Source organism: Odontesthes bonariensis, chromosome 2 (assembly GCF_027942865.1).
Source record: "Odontesthes bonariensis isolate fOdoBon6 chromosome 2, fOdoBon6.hap1, whole genome shotgun sequence".
Classification (NCBI taxonomy): domain Eukaryota; kingdom Metazoa; phylum Chordata; class Actinopteri; order Atheriniformes; family Atherinopsidae; genus Odontesthes; species Odontesthes bonariensis.
The window spans coordinates 20,658,767-20,682,580 of NC_134507.1; the positions used below are offsets into that span (position 1 = coordinate 20,658,767).

At 39.0% G+C, this 23,814-nt stretch overlaps 1 protein-coding gene across 2 annotated transcripts in view; it reads right to left on the reverse strand.

Annotated features, from left to right (window-relative positions):
* The window catches only part of grid1a (glutamate receptor, ionotropic, delta 1a), a 300,550-nt gene extending 283,970 nt beyond the window's left edge, over positions 1-16,580 (reverse strand). Inside the window, exons 1-2 of one of the 2 annotated variants that reach the window (XM_075478629.1) lie at positions 15,634-16,576; positions 13,950-14,105 (exon numbers count right to left, since the gene is read on the reverse strand). In XM_075478629.1, the coding sequence (XP_075334744.1) occupies positions 13,950-14,105; positions 15,634-15,712 (235 nt within the window). In that variant the 5' untranslated portion in view covers positions 15,713-16,576. Of the gene's footprint in view, positions 1-13,949; positions 14,106-15,633 lie in introns of both variants that reach the window. The other variant, XM_075478637.1, reaches the window with a different exon arrangement.
* Between the last annotated feature and the right edge of the window lie 7,234 nt (positions 16,581-23,814).

Here is a 23,814-nt window from a genome sequence, read left to right on the forward strand (position 1 = left end):
TCTAGGGGTGGAGCCTTCCTGGGAAAGGCTAAGGTCCCATAACCCCATATGATGAAGAGGGGATGGAAAATGGATGGAGTTACCCTCATTTGTCAGCCTGCATACAATGTTTGTTCAGGTTTTAACTGTAAAAATACATAAATAAATGAAAAAATAACACACGCACTTACCTTAACCCTTTTTTTTAGGCCAAATTCGAATCTTTACACTCATGAAAATGATTGTCACATTGTCATCAAGTCAGTGGGGGCTCAGGGCTGTGGTCACATATTATGTTTGATCCTGTCTTTGACAAACGGTACACAAAGCAAGCATTCATGTTGTATGACAGAAATCTACAAAGACTTCTGTCTGTGGGTGACAGCCTCTCATGATTAGCTGTTTATTTATTGCACAGTTTAAAGTTCAGGGACAATGGGGAGCTAACAAGTTTAGCTTCTGTCAAGGGGATGAGAGATGGAATACACCCCAGACAGACAGATTACCAGTTCTTCATAGGGCTCATACAAAGACGGACAGCACTCACACTTTTGATCAATTTAGAATCTCCGATTAACCCAACACAGGGAGCTTGGCCCCAACCGAGCTTTAAACAAGGGTGCACTGAGCCAACCAGGATCTGGATCACCTTGATTAGAATTCCAAATTACAGCAAAGGCCCCAATGGTTGTTGTGCTCTTGTTTATGCTGCCTCCCTGCCAGCCTTTGCTTATCCCAGATTATTATTGACGAGTCGTTTGACCTTTTTTGTTTTTTTGTTCATACATCCTCATTCCTATTCCTGATCTGAAATTATTACTGTTACTGATATAATAAAATAAATTAACAACCACAGTAGGTAAAGTTTCTATAAGTTTCAACAAAAATGTTAAGAAAATCTGGTTTGTCAGAAAAGTCTGCAGAAGAAGTGATGAGTGGTGATTTTCCAGTGGGAGGCTCAGCAGTTTGATCCCCAGGCACTGCATGCATCAAAGTATTTCTGACATTAAACTACCCCCTTTCCCGGATAGGATCTTCCAACCAACTCTCACGGCAAAGTGTGAAAAAGCCATGTTTAAATCATCTATTTGATTCAATGTTGTGATACTGTGTTCCTAGATTGAGTTATTTTCACGTACTCGAAATCCAAATAAATAGTCACAAATGAACCGCTGCTGCACATTTAGCAACCGAGAACTACATTTGGAGCTCGGAGGTGTTGGAGGATGGCGTTACCCAATGGCCAAGTGGAAAAGCCAAAACTGAGTCCCATGCTGACCACTTATGTAACAGGTGGAACAGGTGGTATGCGTGGGTTCCCATAATTCACCCCCCCTCATACTCAACACTGGATCCCCTCAAGGCTGCATGCTGAGTCCCCTGCTGTACTCCCTGTACACGCATGACTGTGTGTCCACATCGGAGAGCAATGTCATCATTAAATTTGCTGATGACAGAGCCATCGTGGGGTTAATCTCCCAAAATAAGGAGTAGGCCTACAGGAAGGAGGTCAACCACCTGGAGAGCTGGTCCCGGGAGAATAACTTCCTGCTGAACGCCAGCAAAACTAAGGCCCTGATTGTGGACTAAAGAAGGAAGCAGCAGAGTGACATCAGTCCACTCTGGACACTCCCTCCTCTTCCTGCTGCCTTCAGGCTGTCGGTTCTGCAGCCTAAGAACCAGCACTGAGAGGATGAGGAAAAGCTTCTTCCCTCAGGCCATCCGTCTGCTCAACAGTGAACTGGACTATATCACTTTAACTTTATGTCCGTTAATACTGTACATTTTAGATACCTTATACATTTTTATTATTTTATACACTGACACTTTACACAGATACATTTCTAAATTGTGTGTACTATTGTGATAGGACTTTTAATTTTTAAATTTTATTAAACATTTTTACATATTGTAAAAATTTTTTACATATTTAATTTTAATTCTCATTTTATTGGTAGCAGGACAAAAAAAAATGTCCCTGCACATTGCACTGTGTATGATTGTGTATGTGACAAATAAAACTATCTTGAATCTAGAAAGTAACTTTACTTTAAATTGTAATTTTCTTTTAGCGTTTTAAACATTGCCAACTATGGACTACAAAATTAAAAAGAACTTAGATTTAAGTTAATTATTTAAAATGAGGTGATTACGGTTCTCTGGTGGCCTTATAATTAACACACGCCGATCATAACCTTGATGAAGTTTTCCACTGTCAGTGTTCATGTCACTCTGTACATCCTGAACTACGCAACCTGTGGAGGTTTTAAAGTCGAAGAACACAAGTCCAAACTGGAAGCATGACTTCTGTTCATGAACTGAAGAAGATACACAAACAGTAAATGCTGTATCTTATAAGCTACAATCATTTAGGGTTTGATGTGCTATTTTCTTTAGCAGGAAAAGGGGACATCCACGAGATTTAAAGGGGAAAAACAGTAGTTACAAGACGCAAAATGAGTGTCTCAGAGTGACATAATGCAAGATGATGTACCTTCTTTGTCTCGATCAAGTGAAAAATAATGAATCACTTACTCTGCCTTGGGTTTGATGCTATTTTTTCCGATGTTACTCTATTGTGTGGCCTTAAAATGTTTTGTGCCATTTTGAAAAATTTCTCTTAAGACTTGTATGAATGTTTCAGAAAAGAAAAGAAAAGAAATTTCAAAGAATAGAAAAGCATTTGAGATTATGGAAAGCGGTAGTTTTCTATTCTTTCTAAGATATTGTTTTTTGAGAAACACTGGGTTTTAATAGGTGTTCTATGTTTTATGATGTTCATTGCTTTGTTGGAGTGCTCTATGAAATCTTTAATTTTTGGTTGGTGCTTTTGGTTTTGTTGTTGACCTTAGTTTCATGTTGTGGTTTGAACCTCTGTGCCAAATTAGATGGATGCACATTCGGAACATTTCACTCATGTGACTTTGTTTATTTTAGTCACAAAAACCTTATAGGTAATTTGTTCATACCTGTACATAGAAACCAAGAATGATGCCTTGTATAGTAACGTCACTACAAAAGACAAATAGACAAACAACCGATATGAGAGTTTTCACAATGTAGCGGACAAGCACTTCCTTTAACAACACATATAAACCTCATCAGGAGGCAGGAAGGCTTCAGTCATTAAATGAGTGCTCGAAACCAACATGAGAACTGTTTTTTCCCTTCTGAGTTATGCTCAGTTATGCTCAATCAAGGTTTCAAACATTGATCATGGTTTGGGATAAAACGTGCTTTTTTACAATGCAATTGCTACTTTCATGGCTACCATTTTTACAATTCACATGCAGTTGCTCTCACGACCATGAGAAGTTTTGCTTCAAATGTAAGCATGTTGTCTTGTCCTGCAAGAGCAAAATACCCATGGGGTCATATTTGGGAGGAGGACAGTTTCACAGGTGTGTGTGTACTTTCTTATAACTTGTAGCTGTAAATATTTGTCATCAAGTCATTTTGATTATTTAACAATGAACTTTGATTTGCAGGTTTTAGTGAAATGCCTGTAAAAGAATAGCTTTTTTTTTGTTCCACAAGTGCACAAGTTTACACTTAAGACTTTCCTATATAATTCTGCACCGATATCCTGTTTTCCAGATGGTATTAGATGAAGACTTTTGCACAGTGCTGCACATCATGTAAGAAAATGGGAACATGCTCATAGCTGTGTTGTTAAAAGGAATAAAGTTGATGAATGAGCACAGAGGGAAAGGAAAAGTGTGACAATGCTGCATGCATTAAAAATAGCAGAGTAATCATGTTATGGTTAGTGGTGACTCTCAAGGTAGAATCAAGTTGAATATTTATTTACTCATCAGCCAAACTGATTAATGTTTACATGTACTTATATTGACGGTGCGTATTTGACCCACTTTTGAGTGATGCCTGCATGTTTGCCCTGTAGGTTTAAGCTGGGTTTTGATTTCACCCAAAGAGAGCTTACACACTAGCTAAGCCTCGTCTTTGGATGAAATCCATGTAGACTGGGCATGGTGGAGGATCAATTGCAATGTGAGAGGGTGAGTGCCACAGTGGAAGACAGAGGAGGGGTTTTTCTGATAGATGGTCCCGCTTCGTATAACTTTCTGTGTGCAGTAATGCAAAGAATGGCTCCCAAATACATTTTGCCATCTCTTCACCATTGAAGCGATTAAGCCAAGTCTGTAGTTCAATTGACTTTACTCATTTCCTCTTCAATACAACTGGAACATTTCACGGCTTTTAATTCTTTCTTTCCTTTATTTTCCTCTCTGCCTTCAGCCAGCTTCATCACGCCACTCTTTCCCTCATTGTCATGCTTGCCCAGCAGTTCACTCTTCATCAACCTTCCTCTTTCACCAAAACTCCCAGTCTAATCCCACCCACCCCTCATCCCCAGCTCTATATCTCTCTGCTCACTGCTCCTGCAAATAATGCAGCATTGGAGATAGCTGCACAGCATTTCTTTGGCTGACTCCTGTTTAGCCTCTAATGGGATTTATTCGAGGGGGGGCGATTTTCTGCTCTTTGTCCTTCATCCTGGAATGAAGTCTTCTTGCAGCCAATAGTGCAGGTGGTGGGTTGTAAATTATGCACACTTCCCCCTGAGCTAGTCAGCATTCGAAGGGAGTGTATGAGGGAGCGAGAAGCTACCGCCACAAGTGTTTTCAGGACCAACAACGCCCGTCACCAAACCACAAAATTCCCTTTTCAGATACATCTACAAACACACACCTGCACTTGTGAATCCATCGGCAGCACAAGCACATTGCAGCATGTTGCCACACAGAAAGGCAGATATTCAAAGTATGATGCACAAACAAACAAATCCTCTCCCCGTATTTATACACCCACTCTACCTCCCCCACCGCTGCATCTCTGTCATCTCAGCACACTTTAGGCAGCTCAATAACAGAGGCCCATAATAGCATGTACAAAGAGAAATGAGGCTAGCATAACGTGGGACTCTGGCGCATTACAACAGATAGAGGCTGTGGGCCTCATCAGCATCAATCTGATTGGACAGGACACATCCTCTGGGCCACCCTCTTTCTCTCTACCTCCATGTCTAACTATCTGTCAGTCTCTCTCGCCCTAACAGGTAGAGTAGTATTGATGGCCAATCCCTAGTGGTGGTTGGGGGCTGTTTTGGGGTCGTGGCAAAGCACTAACATCTGTCACAGCATTCTCTGCAACTCGTTATAAATCTGTCACATAGAAGAAGCAGGAAACATGAATAAGATATGGGGCTGAGAGACCCATGTTAGGGAAAACACAAGTTGTGCATTGATGTGCATGTACAACAAGCAGCTTGTTGAGTTATGTGTGGCATGCGCGCAGGTGTCCTGATACGCATCAGTTTTTTGCTCTTTCAGCCATTTGTCATATATTGGATGCTGCTGTCATATTGGAAAATCAATATAGGTGCTAAATGCCTTTCAAACAACAATTACAGGAAGCAGTCATAATAAATTTGGCCTTCTAGCTTGAATTCATTGTCTGACAGTGTAAAATGACCCACATATTAACCTGCGATGCCAAATTTAGTAATGCCATACACAAGATGGATTGTAGGATGAACAAACAGTTAAACACCCAGAATATTTTGATGCGCTGTTCAGTTAAAACGTATACACTTTAAATGTGTTTTTTCCCCTACATTTGTTCTTCAGAGACAACCAGCCATCATACCACCAAGCCATTAGTCAGCTCAAGACACAATGACACCCTCTGGACATGCTCAATCAAACAAGCCAGTTTGAAAAGCAATGAGAATACTTTGAAGTCAGCCTTCAGCTGTCTGCCAGTGAGGCAACATGGGGAGTGTGATGAATGTGCAAATGAACAAAGACCCCACACGACTACCACTCCTTCTAATTAGAGCAATATAGTAATTCATATCACAGATAAAACATGAAAAATCTGTTGTGCATTATTCTCTTTCTCTTTAGAGAGCCTTTGAAGCCCTGTGATGGACTGGCAACCTGTCTAGGATGTATTGGAGCCAGGCCCTTCTTGATATCATGCAGGATACGCGGGTATAGCTGATGGATATAGGAATAGAGAAAAACCTTTTCCATATTTCAGAGTATAGCTAACACTGTATAAAAAATAAAACATAACTAAAATCCCTCTTACTGAAAGTTTGTTTAAGTCTAAGTCTAATCATCTCATCTTGAATGTTAACAAAACAAAGGAGATGATTGTAGATTTCAGGAGAAACAGGGTCAGATCAAACCCTGTTTCCATCATGGGAGAAGAAGTGGAGGTGGTTGAGGAATATAAATACCTTGGTGTTCATGTGGACAACAGACTGGACTGGAGACACAACAGTGAAGCCATCTACAAGAAAGGACAGAGCAGACTGTACTTCTTGAGGAAGCTAAGGTCCTTCAAGGTTTGCAACAAGATGTTGCAGATATTCTACAAGTCTGTTGTTGAGAGCGTCATTTCCTCTTGCGTCATCTGTTGGGGCAGCAGCATCAGAACCAGGGACCTAAAAAGACTCAACAACCTGATAAGGAAGGCTGGTTCTGTTCTGGGGACGACTGTGGAACCTCTGGAGACCATAATGCAAAGAAGGATTTTGCATAAAATCAAGAGAATTATGGACAACCCTGAACATCCTCTCCATGAGACTGTTATCGGAAAACAGAGTCTCTTCAGTCAAAGGCTTCTTCAGTTTGGATGCAAAACGGACCGCTACAGGAAATCTTTCCTGCCCACAGCCATCAGCATCTATAATAACTCTTTGATTTAATTGAGTTACATCAACATTTAATTTCTCTCTGGGATAAATAAAGTGTTTTTGAATTTGAATTGAATTGAATTGAATTGAATAAGATTGGAAATCATATTTGATTTGACCATCTTTATTTTTCAACAGAGCCCAAACCCTGGCAAGCTTTCTTGTCATTTCTGTAATTAGTCTGCAGTAACAGTTCTCCAGGCTTCTTGAAGGACATTCCAAAGCTCTTATTTGGATGTTGGCTGCCTTTTGTTCTGTTCTCTGTCAATATGATCCCACACTGCTTCAGTTATGCTGATGTCCTTTTTTAAAAGGCTTCAGTGAACAGTAGATGGATCAACTGATGGTCCAGATGCATCTCTTAGGTCCTGTGTCAGGTCTTTACTGGATTTTCACCTATTTCTTCAGGACATCGCTTTCAGATACTGCATCTGTTGTAGGTAGTTCCCCTTCATCTTCCACTTGTCCAGTTTCTACATTTTTTGAAGAACACACTACACACTATGCTGAGATGTGCCAAGTTTTCAGTTAAAGGGTCTTTGGGAATCACCTTGTTGGTGCAGAAACAGTATTTTATGTCTGTCAAGCTGGGCTATCTTTGGCATTTTTCATGTAACAACAGAAATGGGAGCAAATGAGATGTGTTCGTGACAAGCTGCTAGTGACAAAGTACCTAAACGACTTGGTTCTTTGCTGAGTTGTCCATTATGTGTTGACACTGGTTCATAACTTGAGTTAGGTGTCATTTTAATGTTTGAATGTTTGAATGACAACAAACATAGAAGCATATTCCTCTGAAAATGGTCAGGAACAAAGATGCAAAAAAATTAGTGAAAAACAGTCAATGTGCAACAAAAAATTTGAAACACCTTCAGAAAACGTGAAAGCAAAATATAAAGAAAAGAAGGGTGGATCAAGTATTTTACACAATACTGTACATATAAATGTCTGAGCTCATTTCAAAAACAGATTAACATCAAAATGAGACATTTGTTGCAGATGTTAAGGCTATGTGACATAGTGATGTCTGCCTGTGGCAGAGAACTTCAGACAGCTGCTCCTGTACAGGACAGAAGGAGAAAACTGAAGACCAACAAAACAGATCCAACATTTAAACCTTTACCTGCGTCTTTCTACTTCTCTATTCAACTTTGTATCAGGTGCTGCTCAGTTTCATTGCCGACTATGGGTAATCTATAGAAAAAGCTCAGGAATACATTTATATTTTCTTTGCGATTGTGTCAGCCTCGTTAGTCTTTGGGCCTGCATCATTCACATTCTATAGTCTGAATGGTTTTGGCATAGATCTAAAATTACCATTACCAATGCAACTATGCTGAACAGTATAATAAGACTAAAAGATGACCCGTGTAACCAAAATATTTACTGCTAAAAAAAAGAGAATTTAATTTTTTTATAAATAAAGTTTTAAAGTATAGCAGTGACTGTACAGTACAGCAAGAAACAGCAGGAAACTAAGCCATCAAAGCAATAAACACACTTCTCCATAACACACTAACAGAGCTCTAAGAGACATACCCAATAAAATATCATCACATCCAAGCCTTTTGTTTGACTGGTAAATCACGTTTTCTTTATTGCTCAGTCACAGAGTAAATGCATAAAAACAAACATCCTCACAAACCCAATGGGAGCGTAGGTATGTTAGACTTTGTAGTCAGAAGCACAAACCAACTAGGATGGCACAATGTTGAGATAAACCTTATGAGCTTCAAGAGGCAGGACAACCCTTTCAAGTGTGTTTGCATTTCACAGCATTCACTCACCCCATGCAAGATTATTTTTCACAATCAGTAGAAAATGTCAGGTGGTTTTCATTTCAAAGTGTTATAAACACCCCTTAAACCCTGTTCAGCAATCAGAAGTGGTGGCCTCCTCGAAGCAGCTGCTAAGCATTCTAAAAATTGATAACTGACCACAATTTTGGTGAAGGCTATAGAGAAAAAGCAAATTGTTTTTAGGTAGCAGTGTTTTTTAAAAAAAAAAACAATCTTTATCAAATTGTAGCTATAAAATCTAATAAAAGCATCTCAAACATGGAAAAAGATAAACAGCAACAAAGTCTACAACACTAGTATCAACATGAGTATTTTTAGATGGCCACTAATAGTGAGTATGAAAGTAATAGTAAGAAACTGTGTGTATGTGTGTGTGTGTGTGTATTATGAATGCTTGAGATGTTTGCTTGTGTAGTTTAAATCAGATGTGAAACAGACTCCATGGAAGACGCTGTCGTTTGCCCAGAGGTCTCCTGCAGAGTTTAGTAACAATGTTCTTAATGACCGAGTCACTGTCAATCACAGTCTAATTTATAACCAATGCACATATTGTTTTCCAGACACAATGCCGATAAATTAAATGATTCCTCTAGTTTGGGTGACATATTTTCTTCTAGAAAATTGTAAATAATATAGTTGGAATTCAAATTAAAAGCTATTCCAACTCTTTAATTTATTCCATACATGTTGTGCTCTGTAGCATTGCATAAAAAAAGATGCCACAGGGTGTTGTCTTCATTTAGTTAGAGCAATTAAGAGAAAATAAGCAGGCCAAATATGATGCCTGGAAGACCAAGAAAAACTTCCTGAGAGAGCTGCTAACAAAATAGGCAAATGAAAACATGAACTCTACTGCAAACATGAGGAAGGTTTAACAGACTCAGAAGTTGTGTTGCATTGTTCTACTGTACAGCAATGCCTGTTTTTTTGTCAATGTTGCAAACTACAAATTTCAAATGAATGTGTAAACAGACTAAATACATCTTTTAATTCCTGTGTAATGATGAATACAAAATAAATCATTTTGGGTGCTCTGAACAAAAGTATGATTGGTGAAAAAAGATTTAAAATTTCATGAACAGAACACCTGCAGAGCAGTTCAAAATGAAGATGGATGGTTCAGGCTTTAGTTCTAATATTGCAGCCAGTAGCACAGGGAGCAGTTCACATGTGGAGGGAATAATGGAGTCAATTAAATATCTGGAATTATTCGGGAAGCAAGAGTCACACTTTGCTTTTCTGTTCCTAATGCCTAGAGCATAGTGGATATAGCTTTGGTGTTAGTTGGTAAAAATCAAAGAAAACTTAAGTCTTCCAGAGAAAATGCATTATATATTTAGGCTGATGCTGCATAATCAAAGCATTCACAATAAGCACTCAAAACTAGCAGCTGCAGGTATGCAGAAACGGCTGTTTGGGTCCGTACTTTGTTGCGCTCTTTTTTAAAGTCAACTGGCTAAAGCCTGATCTTTTGGAAAATACCCTACAACCAACCTAACCATTTTCTGCCTTGAACTAGGCAAACAAACAATCAACAGAAGGTTAACCTTAAATGATGCAGAGTATTGGGTCTAACATTGTGAGGGGATTAAATGAAAGGTATATTTATGCTGCAACATCATTTAGCTGATTAAGTTACAAGCAGCCTTTCTACGGCCCAGTGAAGAGCTTATGACAGATTTAAATTACAGTTGGGTGATTAACAAAGGCTGGTAAAATGGCCTGATCATCCTCCCTGTGTGAGAAGCTGGCTGGAAGACAACAAACCACAAACAAATCAATTCCTAAGATTTATTCAGCATTATTGTTTTCATTGGGACAATAATAGTAAAAGGGCAGCATTACATCACATTCTGAGCTCAGTGAGTAATGAGTTGCCATAAATTGAGGATCAGATGGAGGATATTATAATACGCATGCCATCACTGTGACAGGAACCTTTATTTAAACTTTTTCTTCTTCCAGACCAAAGAGAATAATCAGAAAACAATATAAAACAAAACTGCACTTTAAGTTCCACAAACTCTATTGCCCTCCAGGGGTTTAAGGGAAAAAGAATTAATCCTCCTTGACATTACCTTGTCAGGGGTCAAGAGAAAACATTCTGTCACTAGTGGTGTGGTGTGTGAAGAGGACTCAGTTGGACAGAACACTCAACAATTTACTACACGCTGGAGGAGCAGGAGGCCCTTAACTGTGACCAGATGGTTATGTTTCCTACCTGCTTTGTTCTAAATGTACCCATTCTTTTGAATGCAATGGAAACCTGCAGGACTTCACATAATGAAATGGTGGAAAAAAACAAGTTTTTAAACAGCACAGTCTCAAACTAGAATGTTTGAAGCTTCATTGGTCCACAGTGTAAAATTAAGCAATGTTTCAATAAAAGTCCAAAAGCATTGCTTATATTTCATTTGGAAATGAATAACTATAGCCTCTTCCAAAGTTCAAGTCCCAATATTGTCAACAACCTTTTACTTTTCAATTTACTGTCAGTTACTATAGTTCAGCACAAGAAAAAAGGCCCCATGACTCTGGATTGATTTAAGAAGGTACAGAAAATAAATGGATAATTTGGTTTAGATATTAATAGAAGTATGGTCAAGGAAAGAAAATACATGCTGAGACATATCGTTAAGCACATAGTTTCAGGTTTGCATCTCACTGTCTAAAAAAACAAAACAATTACCATATCCGTGTTTATACGTATAGTGACATGACTACACTTTGCACATAGTTCCATGCTTTGTTGTAAAATTGTTCTGTTTAAATCACAGCTTTGACTTTAGTTTACAATAGTTTCATGGTCTGTTTTGGTTGGTTTCAGCAACACAGCAAGGTGGCAACGTTTCTCGTTTCTTTTCTGACACTTCCTTTGGATAAAATGTCAGAAGAAAAGGTTACCAATGCTTTATGTTTATTCATCTGCACATGTATGCCACCTTTTAAATAAAGATGGAAAATTTGGGGTGAAAATCTCAAGATGTGTCAGAAACTAGATAAAATGAATATTTTCATTTGAATTATTCTGGTCAAGGGACATTCTGCAGGTGTGTACTGCCTTATTATACTGCAGTTATGCTCTCACCGTTTTTCTTTCCTGTGATATTTTGTTAAACCTCATTATATCATCTCAGCTCAACATTTCCAGAGAATCATATATAATCATGTTTTGTCTTAAAGCAAATTATTTTGCCCATTTTATCTTTTTTGCGGTTGCTTTACACTGAGCCCCTACAACAACTGTCTTTTCTTCCCCTGCGACAGTACGGGGAGTTGAAGGCATGTGAAAACCATAATTCTGATGGCAGGAGCCACTGCTACTTGTAAGAAATTTATTCAGAGTTTTGGCTCTGGTCTTGAAATCAGACTCCTCATTCTTTCCAGGTGCTCTGCCTAAATAGGACTACATCCAGTCAGCCATGAGCTGTCATCTTAAAACGATAAGAGTGTGGGTGGACTGAATAGTCGAGTGTTTCTGTGTGTGACATTGTCATTAATGTATGTTCGACCAGCTCAAGGGCAAAGTAAGCCAAATAAGGACAAGCATGACTCTGCAACTACCCCTCATTGTGTGGCACATTTTCCTTGTTAAATGCCTCCTGTTCTTTAGTCCTTTATATATGGCTTGATCAAGGTTGTTTTTCTACTTCAATTACCATTTATTCATGGTTATATTTCATATTGTTCTTCTCAGCTGTAATCTTGTTTCAATACTTTTTCTGATACCCCTGCAACTCCCAGCTCTGCAACGTCATCCTCCTCACCCTCCATGTCATCACCACCTCAATATGCTCCTCTTTTCCTCTCCATTCTCTTTGCCATGCTGTGACAAGGTCCTGACTGCCACTCACAACAGGATCACTGGACAAAAGAGTATTGCAAAAGGTTAACTCATCCCCATTGTCACTCAGCTTTCTTCACTCTGCTGTGACTCGAATGCAAGAATCTGAGACCACCATTAATCCTTGCATTATTGATTGAACATTATTCCCCGCTCTTTTCTGAAAGCAAATGCCCCTTATCACCCACTTCTGTAAATATTTGATTATCAGGAGCATAGCTGTAAACAATAATTAAGCATGTTAAATGATATCCAATCAAGGTAACAGCAAGTTCAATTAGAGGACTTAAATCGAGAACTATTTTTAATGTGAAATAAACTCTGCACTAACAAAAAATATCATCAAGAACTTCTGAAGCCTTCACACAGGCATGGCGATGTGTTCAACTTTGTGGTTTGTCAAGAGAAACCATTGTTAAGATAATTAACTATAGCTCAGTATGCATATTGCCCAGCAGGAGTAAAACTCCATCTTTCCCTGAACTGCTGAGTTAAATAGCATTAAGTACAAATGGTGAATGATTTGACAGTGAGTCGCTTTAATTGTAACAGTTCCGTTTCTCAAACAACAGCGAATGATAAATAATCCCACTCACACATGTCTGTAACACATTTTTCATCTATTATCTACAGCAGCTGGCTGGAAACACTCTGGATACTTTGGTTTCTTCAAAGAAATAAAGTGAAAGGCTGCTTCAAGAGAGGGTTTAAGTTTACAAAGGGGGTGTGAATTTCAAAAAGATATATCATTGACACTGTTAAGGACCACAGCTAAATGACATAGGATAATTATAGCAAGAGGCAAGACACATGATCATCTTTCTGTGCTTGTCAGGGGTACTATGAATAGCAATGAGTCATCAAGGCCTTTGTGCAACTGGGGACAGAAGTAGAGACTTTGTAAGTAAATGCAGGGGGACATAAACAGCTTTTGAAGGTCCCAGATAACCTATTAAAGTCTTAATGATTAATTTTAGCAGAAGAATTTTTTAATCACTTTTTGCAGTCAACAGTGTATAGGGCCACATTTTAATGTCTGGGAGAGATAACCTTGGCTAAAATAATTCCAATGCTAATTTCCTCTCTTATGTGTGTGTGCATGCACAGCAATCCAAATGAGCCAGGTGAAACCTACTCTATTAAAAGGCAAGAGGATGATAGAAGTGCACGAACAAGACTGTGGCACTCATCATTCAAAGAGGCATAACGAGCCAGCAATGTTTCCCGCTCTTACGACGAAACGGTGCCGCAGCTACATTTGATCATCTTCAAATGATTTTTGTTGCTCACATCATCTTCAAGCTGCTGCTCTAACTCAATGCTTCCACCTAGCTTTTCAACTTCAGAAGACACCTTACTTTTGCTCCTGTGGAACAGTGCTTTGCAGTTCGAGACACACACTCAGACACGTACGGCAATGCATGCATTCATCTGCCCAACTCAGAGGCGCGTTAATTATCACTGGCTAATTCTCTTGCCATCACATCACATCAACATGTTTTCTTGGGCCATTAAAGGTCAGAACAGACTTGGCGATTGAGCAAAGACCGGCTAACTGACTGGTCCAAGCAATCAAATGAGGAAGGAGGGTGTCGCTTACCTTCCTGCACAGCCTGGAAGGGGTTGTTGGGCTCGATAAGTTTCACAGAGTGGGTGATTTTCTCGCTCTGCAGAATGTCGTCGTTCAGACTCAGGTCTGAGATGGCAAGTTGGAAAATCTCGTCATCTCTCACAGCGTTTTCCTCGAATATGGCCCCTGTAGTGTAAAAATACGTTATTTAGAGAGCTGGAACAATTTAAGGGAGTTGGTTGGTTGCACGATGGAGCTGCAATGAGTAGGCCTGTAGTAAATTATTTGCCCCCGCACCGTAGCTCTTATCAAACAATATGGAAACTATTTAATAGTATTTATCAAAGGCTATCAAAGTTATTCACAATACGCTGTTAATATTTGTGTTTTTGATCTTCTAAATCTTACATTCTTGAGACATCTGAGACTCCAAATGTGCTTTGGCATGATTTCAGCACCGTGGAGAGCGTCATGGCCTCTGCACACACAGAGCGTTTTGTTCGGAGTATAATCAACAAGTAGGCTATGGCCAAATTTAGAACTTAAATATCTTCCATGTCTTCTAGTTTAGTTACACCCTACATCCTTGGTATCACAGGTCGTATGCAGGAGGCGTACAGTTGCTTAACTGACTCTCCCCTCCCTCCGTTTATCAAAATGGCATCAGCTGCTATTGAGAGCGACCACAAATATTACGGAAAGAGGTTTCAGGAAACGAGAAATACAATTGGGGCGCCTCAACATTATGCGGAGCCTCAGCCGACATCATGTGGATGGAGTCTAACCACTGTATTAAGCCAGTGACTGAGCACCTGCTGCTTGCCAGACTGTTGCAGTAAAGTGTGAGCAGCAGCGGCAACGGCGGAGGAGCACCGTGACGAAAATTTCCTCACAGTGACATTGACATTTTTATCTGAGATTACATGGCCGGTCATTAAAAGCGGCTACGTGACTGTGACAGGAAGGTACAAATCAAACTAATCACTGAACGTAAGAAAGAGGAATGAGGTCCGCATAACCTGTATGTATTAACTATAACATGAGATGCAATGCGAGGTTAAATGGCAGACACTAGTTCGTTTGAACATCACGAGTTTAAAGCATCCCCACATCTCTGCAGCTCTGGTTTGAAGTTTGAGTACAAAGAGGCTCTATGCCTTTTGCATCTCTAAAACGCAACTCTACCAACATTCCCTCTCTCTTGTTATTGACATTGCAGTCACGTTCCGGTGAAAGTTGAAGCTGTCGACTACACAAGACGGAGCTGCGTTTAAAAAAGACTCTGCAATTTGGCTGTTGGACATCAATCTCTTCAAAGCTTCACGGACATAACCCTTTCTGATCTCTGTAATGCATATATTGAATGCAAGGCTGCAATTTATAGGCCAGCAGTGCTTTGGTTTTGATCTGAAGACAACATGAATGTGGTGATGTGGAAAAGTGAAACGAATATCTGCAAAAGAAGAATGTTGTTGATGAAATTATAGTAACACACGATACATGTAAAGGTCAGTAGCATGGCCGTTCACAAAACACCAACTTTTCAACTCGTTTGCGAGTCAAAGTGTTGCTTAAACACAGGATGCAAGCTGAATAGACTATTTATCCCGCCCTCTCACCAAAATCCTATGATCGAAACAGTATGAGCTGACTGAGCTTTATTCCAGCACCCTTTTCACCGGTCTAACAGCATGTTGTTTTAGCGGACCCTTACCAATATGTATGATTGAGTCCGCTTTGGCCAAATTGCATTGCAATATCCACAAGGAGAGGCAGATCAGCAGCAACTCCATCTCGGGATTTCAGTGAGGCGGCTCATCCAAGCTCAGCTCAGCTGTCTTAACGCTGTCCAAACGGAGGAGCCGAATAAAAAAAGAAAAAGCAAACAAAAAAGAAAGATGATCAAAACCCAGGAGAAAAAAACAACAACAAAAAAAAACAGAGCCACTATCCTCCTTCTGCCAGATAAGACCTGCGTGAAATCCTACAGAAGCGATCAAGTTTTATTCCTCCTTTTTTTTTGTGTTTTTTGGGAGAAAAAAAAAGAAACCCAACACAACCAAGTCGACCACAGGAAGGTGGGCTCAAAAGGACGTGGAGGAACCGATGGGGACCCAAGGTATGACTGAAAAGACAGGTAGCCCGGTGAGAGGGACCGGTGCACCTCTCTCACTCTCGCTTCTCTCCCTGCGCTCCGGCGTCTAAAGCATGGCAAGCAGCAAAAAAAATGCGGAGGAGGGACATCCCTTTCACTGCACACAGACAGACGCACACATACACACTCAAGAGGGGTGAAAAAAATACTCTATTTAGTCCTGTCCTAATCACGTGACTGCGGAGACTTCACGACTCGGCTGCTGTCCCGACAAGCCGGCTAGAAAAGATTTGGACTTGCTGCAGAAAGACGCGCGGAGAGCTGAGTTGGAGGTTATAACAGGCACAGCAAAAACGGCCGAGAGGTGTCATTGAGAAGAGAGCCGGCGTGGCAGAAGCTTATAGACAAAACCCGATGTACAGATTTGACTGAAAAGGCGAAAAAAAGTCGACGGCAGTGCGAACAGTTTACTTTTGAAGTTTATGATTTAGTCGAAGATGTGAGGGCGCAAAGCGGCATCTCACCCTTCCAGAGGCGGAGTGCAGCTGATGTGGCAGAGAAAAGGATTTACACACCGTGATCCTCGGCGGGAGCTGATGGATGAGGAACAGACGTGACACAAACCACATTGCCTGATTGCACCGGGGGACAGCTTGTCGGAGTTAACGGACAAGTCTTCCAATTTTAAAAAAAAGGAACAAACACAAATACCTTTATGTTTTTAACAGCAGCTTGGCATATTTGATTCAATGATTATTGCATCAGCAATACTGATGTCATGTATGCCTTTGATCCACGGGATTATGGTGTTGTGGCTATTTTAGAGGGCTTTTTTCTTCTTTTATTTTTTGGGGTGAAACTGTCTCTGGATGCCAGTTACACACATAATAATGCAACTCACAATGCCCGGCGGGTGCAGATCTGAGAGAGAAGTGGTTACAGAGACGGAGTTTCTTGACATGCATAATCTTACAATTAAAGGATATTTCTCGTGACTATAATAAAAACGGAAATATCTTTTAATTGTTTGGTTAAGTATGTCAGAGGCACAGAACACAAACTTTCAGCACCAACAGCAGTGGACAGCGCCTTCACTCCTGCACGTTGAACTAAGACAACTGTAGCGCCAACAGAGGCAGCGCCCTCACCAGTGAACACCGTTCACTACATTTTTGTTTATATAATAGATTTGTTGCTGGTAGCAATCCATTTATTACACAGTATCATGATGCGTTTTAGCCGCTGTTGATTTTTGTGGTATGAACTCACACGTCTACAAAGTTTTTGTAACAACACACACTGCCCCTAATAATGGCCACTTGTGGATAATTCATGCGCATATGGCGCTTCCATTTTCAGTATAATTCACATAAATTAGTGCTGAAAAGGCTTCACACGACAGGCAAATTTTGATAAAGCACTCATAACAGTCCATTATCTCAAAAATGGAATTAAGGAACTTGGTTAGTGCCACCCTCCTCAAGTGAATAGCGTTAACAGACAGAGTTGGAGCTAACAGCTGTTGCGACAAAGCGAGGAACTTAATGTGAGAATGAATCATTGCCCTTTGAGCCTTACAGTTCCCCAAACACAGTAGCTGAATATAGACTCATATCAAGAGCCTCAGAACAGAAAGATTAATCTCTGGATTTGGGTTTTAAGCTGACAAGCATCCAAAACACCATCTCATTTTTTTTTTTAAAGCGTATGAAAATATCACTTCTTATTCTAAATTTTGCTGATCTAAGAAGTAATATGATGATGGGTTAAATTATGAATTCAACTGTGGACCAAGGCTTGACTTCACACAGGTCTAAAAAAGGGCAGTATTTCTGGCATTATCCTTGGTGTTAGTATGACATCTTGTGAATTTTTTTTTTTTTATCCTCCTCTCCTGTTCTGATGAATAATACATGATGGCAACACATCAAATAAAGATCAGTTTCATCAGTCTAAGAGCTAACGTGCACTGAAAATGTATGTTTTATATACAAAGGTGATGAATGATTAAAAAAATACCACTCATATTTTCTAAAGTTAACACAAAACAAACAATGGCAGGGTTATGGCTGTGTAGTTCGGCATGTGGAATCAGTAGAACATGCTTGTTGAAGACACTATAGCAATGCAAAAAATTCACGTTGGTAAAGGCTCAAAAATATTTAAAAAATTCTATATTTTCTTGGCTATTGAATTCTTATATATTTACACGAAACTGTCACAAATGGGATATTATACAACTCCCTTTTGCAAAAAGAAGAATATATACAATTGCCGTAGGTGTGGGTGGATGGTGGGTGTTATATTGCAGAGTTTAAGTTTGATTCCTAATATTGCTCAACAACCTTTCACTTTTCTACTTGGCTGTCAGTCATGTTTAGTTATGGTTAGACATAAACCATACGTTAATGGTTAGCAAATTAATTAAAGAAAAAGCAAATTTAGGCTTCTGTGTTAATAAATGCAACCTTAAAGGTTGCATCATGTTGTTTAAGCACTTCCCTTTACAAAACAACAGGCAATGTTACCATATAATGTTTACCTTATCTTAATTGTGCTACTACTGCATTTTGGACATTTGGACAAATATACCCATAACAATTTCTCTTGTGAGATGGGGCTGCGTGACCATATGATGGGGCACATTTAAAATAGTATATGTTCTCAGTTATTTATAATCTGCACATAGACAGGTATCAAATTGAATCATTTGGTGTATTTTATGTTATACAGAGGTGTGATCTATGCATTGATAATAGCATATATTTAACAGGACAACAAGAATATATATATATATTTTTTTTTTTATTGAATCCAATAGATAGTTGTGGATTTTTGGGGATTCATCATGCCTTTGATTCATACCTGTCGGTTCATGGTCCAAAAAAAAATCTGCAAGTTAAGGTGTCCAAATATTTGAATATCATTCCCTTTCACTGCACTATTCCTTATTCAAATACATGGGTGCCATCATAAGTGATTCTCACATGTGCTGTAGACAGTCAAAGGTACATTGGCGGTTAGGTCACGCCAGCTCTCAGCAGTGAAGGTGGAATTTCACACAAATCTGAGTCATTAATGTTTATGGCTGTGAGCAATGGAGTGCAAAGGAAAGACAGACTTTTGCTCCTCCTTTTTGGAGCAATGCCACAGAGTGAATTTAGATGAGAAGAAGCTGTTGCATTGAAAAAAAAAAAAAAAAAAGGTCATACCATCTCCTTATGAGTCCCTTCTCTCCATTTCATTATTTGGTACTGTTGCATGCATAGCTTGAGGCAGTGCACACTACCTGTGAAATAATTCTTATTTACAGTGTAACACACGTGCTATACTTCTGTGGAGCACTAGCACTATAAGTAATGTTGTACATTCAATGCATTTGCTTTACAAAAGTAGAAGTCTGTTTTACTCTGTGCTATTCAATCAAATGTTGCTGTTTTGTTTGCCGTTATCCTTGCACATGGAGTCATTACTTACAAGTCTGAGCTAAATCACTTCATTAGCCTTTAGCCTAACATATCTGTGGTCCACAGAAAGAACTAGACAGAGCTAGCAGTATGCAATAAAATGTACTGTATGTCAACATAATTAGACCATTTGCTGCAGCAGTAGACATACATATACTTTGTTAATAGCTTTAGTATTACCAGCAATGAATGACCAGAGCAGCATTTATAAAATAGTATTACTTTGCTATGTTGGAAGGAGAGCAGCTAGAAATCAAAATCTAACATTCTGATTTGACTTGGGGGTCTGTCCATCCCTGCATGACCCTGGATGTGGTTATAAGAAACCCCTGCGCCAATTTGGAAGAGGGTTAAATCTGAGACAGGTTAAAAATCCATTCATGTCAAGCCGAAATGTGCTAGGAATAGCAATAAGTGTCTGCAGCACTAGAGGTGAATAAGAAAGGTTCTCTCTTCCAAATACACAGCCTGAGGTAACATTATAGATTAATCATGTTATGGGGGAATAAGCACAACCTCCATCACAGACTTAGAATGTCAATGAGTGAATTGTTGACTATCTGCAACATTATATATTTCAACTTTACACTGAGCTAAACCTGAGTGAAATGCATATGAGATGAAAAATATAGAAATGGTTATGGGGGGTGTGTGTTTGTGTGGACAGAGGAGTCGTTAAATGCTAGCAAATGAAAGTCTATCTGTGTCACAATGGATTTAAGAACTCAGAGCAGCTACAGAGAATGTTTGGTGAGTTTTCCTTCCAGGAAAAAAACTTAAGATTCAGTCTTAGGTACTGATGCAGCCTTCAAACAGAGTTGAGGCTTATTATAATATGATGCTGCCTCTGAAATTTGGTAGATTCACTCAAGGTTGAGGCTAGCTTTGGAAATGTAGTTTCTCAGAAACACACCTGCCTCTAGAGACTGTGCCCAAAGCTTTCCATAGCTCTTCTTTTTTAAATACAACTCATGCCCGACCTTATTCTATTCCCAAAGAATATAACAACAGTTATGAAAGCCAGATGTATATACAACACACAATCGAGTGATCTATGATCAGCTGTGTTTTGAGAAATTAAAGATTTATATTGTTGTTGTTATTCTTGTAGTTGTTTCCGTCTTCTCTTGCTGGATTTATTCCATGTGAAATAAAACTGTTTTTCGCTTGGGAGAAAAAAAAATTCTCAGCTGATGTCATGTTATTTTTCCCCTGCTTTCTAACCACAATAAACCCCGTCCACAACTCAGTGTTTTTTTCTGGCCTGTAAGTAAATTATATTCTACCATCTCTCTGTAAAAAGCAGGAACAAATTTTGTCATTTATTGGCCCAAGGCAACGTACAGCAACCTGCATTTCCGTATTCTATGTTTTTCACCAATTTGAACACGTATTGAACACCTACCTGAAGCCTATTCTCTTTATTGTCTTCACTAAGGGAGACTCAACTTGTCTGAGTGGCCTTGAAATGCAATATTACACAGCCAGATGGTTCATAGTTGCAATTAATCTGAAAATCTCTTTACAGTAGTTTGCCTTTCACTTGATCTATAGATGTGATTTCTTCGAAGTTTCAATGATGGGCTGCACCAGGTTTACATGTTTATGATGTGTTTGGCAGTTTACTCATGTCACAAGTGGACTGCAATATCTTTCTGATTATTGCATCCCCATTTAGCCAAGCCCTTTTCCCCCCCTTGTTTTCTGAATACACTGCAGTGAAGGAGCAGTTATTTTCTTTCTTTATTCCTCATTTGCATACAATAGGTACTGCCTATAAATATGCATCCCACTTAAATTTCAGGGATAAATGTGTCCTTGACTTGAATTGGTCTATTTATCAAAGTATTTCATCTACAGTTTGTTTGTTTTTTTATTTAAAAAAAATAAATAAAAAAAAGAAAGAAAAAATCCCTGTTTTAAACGTATTGGTTATTTTATGGAAGCCCTTGATTGTTTGGCGGCCAAGACAATTGCTGACCTTTGCCTGATGGTAAAGTCAACCTCTAAGTGCAGTATCTCATACAAGGCTAAGAAAATAAACCTACCACACTATTTTATTAATTGTGAAAATCTGCTCATTACTTCTAAATGAAAAACTATTTTGTTATTGTAATGCAGACTCCTTGTTATCCAGCATTAGCTGTATCTGCAAAACACTAATTTTTGCCTGTAGAGATGTTTACAAATCATACACCTAGTTGCAACTGTTGAGCCGTTGGATTTTGGTGCCCTGAGCAGCTCTGCTGAACTCGCAGCCTCTGTGCTGTGCCTGCGAGGCAGTCATTAGTTGATGGGGTTGTTTAAAGGGGAGCCAATTAACAGAAACTGTCTTTGAAATCTACCTGCATAGAGTTATGTATTACAAAAGAGAACAGCAGAATCCTTTTGAGCATCTTAATTGTTCAGAGCAGGTCAATCTGCTTCATTATAAAATTCTGTATGAAAGGAAAATTGCCCAAAAGTAACTGGAGAACAAAGAGTTCAATTATCCTCTTGTATCTTAAGATCATAGGGAGAAAAATAATCTCAGACGTTTTATCTGTCAAAGTGTGGTGATTGATGTCTAAAATATACATGTATCACCATGACAACCAACTATTTTACCATACTGAAGTTAATTCTGCACAGAACACTGCTTGTATTTTGATACCTAAAGAGGTAACACAGTCTGCTTAGTCATTATTTTTGTGCACAAAATAATTAATTATGACACCAATATACTGATGAAGTGGGAGACAAATGTCAGACTGACAAGCAATAATCAAATCTTGTCAAAGCTAAATTTCAGCATTGCAGAAAGCTGGCCTATTTTGAACTTAAGTGTCTACCTGCTTTTCCTGTAATTTCCCTTTGTCACCTTTCACTCTCTCTCATGCTGTTCCCTCATCACTTCTCCTCTCTTGTTCTCTCACTGCAACCTTCGCAGATGTACTTGAAAGATCTTTCACTTCGTCTTATATTAGGTGTAAGAGGCAGAGTTGACAAGAATCTTAGCATTCTGCTCAGTTTCTGGTCTTCTTTTAACACAACGGGGTTCCTTTCTTCCCTTTGGTCTTCAAGACTACTTTTAAGAAATAGGAGTCTTGGACATTATGAAAGAAACCTATCCCAAAAAGCATTACAACAACCCTCGATGGAATTACCACACTAGGAAGACGCTCAGGTTTTTTATTTTGAAAAAAATAAATAAAAAAATAGAATAATGAATGAATAACATTAAACACTTTTGACATTGAATTTAAATTCAATTGTAATTTCAGTGCTTTATTAGGATGAAAAAACATCCTTTGGCTTATATGGCAGCTCGACTTCTTTGAGGACTTCACGAATGAAAAATATTGTTCTTCATTAATCAGGTCCCTATACTGTCTTGTTGAACAGCTCACAGATTAATTGCGGAATAGAGCCTTGACATGGATACTTTTCTTTTCAATTTCTGCCATAAATTTTCCCTCAGATTCAGATCACAGGCCATTTTGCTGATCATATCAAGTTAATATTTCTTTCCTGATGAAAAGACATACACTCTTTAGCAAGCTATGTCAACATCCTGAAAAGGGACCTCAGCATCACCAAAGTCTTATGACTAAAGGAAGAGAAAAGGGTCCAAAATTCAGTGTCCACTGCTGCATTTACTGTAGAGGTAATGGCTGTCATTTCCCCTGGTCCTTTACCTAAGATAAAGCCCATATCATCAATGATTGTGGAAATATGCTTGTTTTCTTCTGGCAGTCATCTTGATATAGTTAATTGGATCTGCATCAAACAAATGTTCCAGCGTCACACTTTGCCCTATGGAGATCCTTGACTCGTCACTGAAAATCACTTTCATCCAATCATCCACTGTCCCAGACTGTGTCTCTTAAGCCCACTGTAACCTTCTGTTTAGGTGCTCATTATGGTGTACATTTGACTTTTCTGGATGTGAATCTAATTTCCTTCAGCTGCTTTGGATTTTCCGTCTTCACTTTCACGTCTTCCTGGGTCGGCTTATATGTTTTCTTCTAATACCCTTGCTTTTTTATTTGCACTTGCCACAAATTTTAGACATAGCTTCCATTGTTTCCACTGACAGCTCTTTCAACCAGGGGCAATAGCTTGTTTTCATATTGAATTGCGCATTTTTAGAAATTGAAATTTTTGGCCTGGTTTTACAAAGCCAGCATGATCTGTTATTAAATTAAATTGCTTTGGGTAATACATCCTCCGTGACTGTGGTGATTCCATAACTTTTTGCCAGGTCTTGTAGTAAACCAAATTGGATTTCCTTGCAGTGGCTCTAAATGTATGGTTTTAACTTTGTGAAACTCATCTTGATAGAGTTCCTATG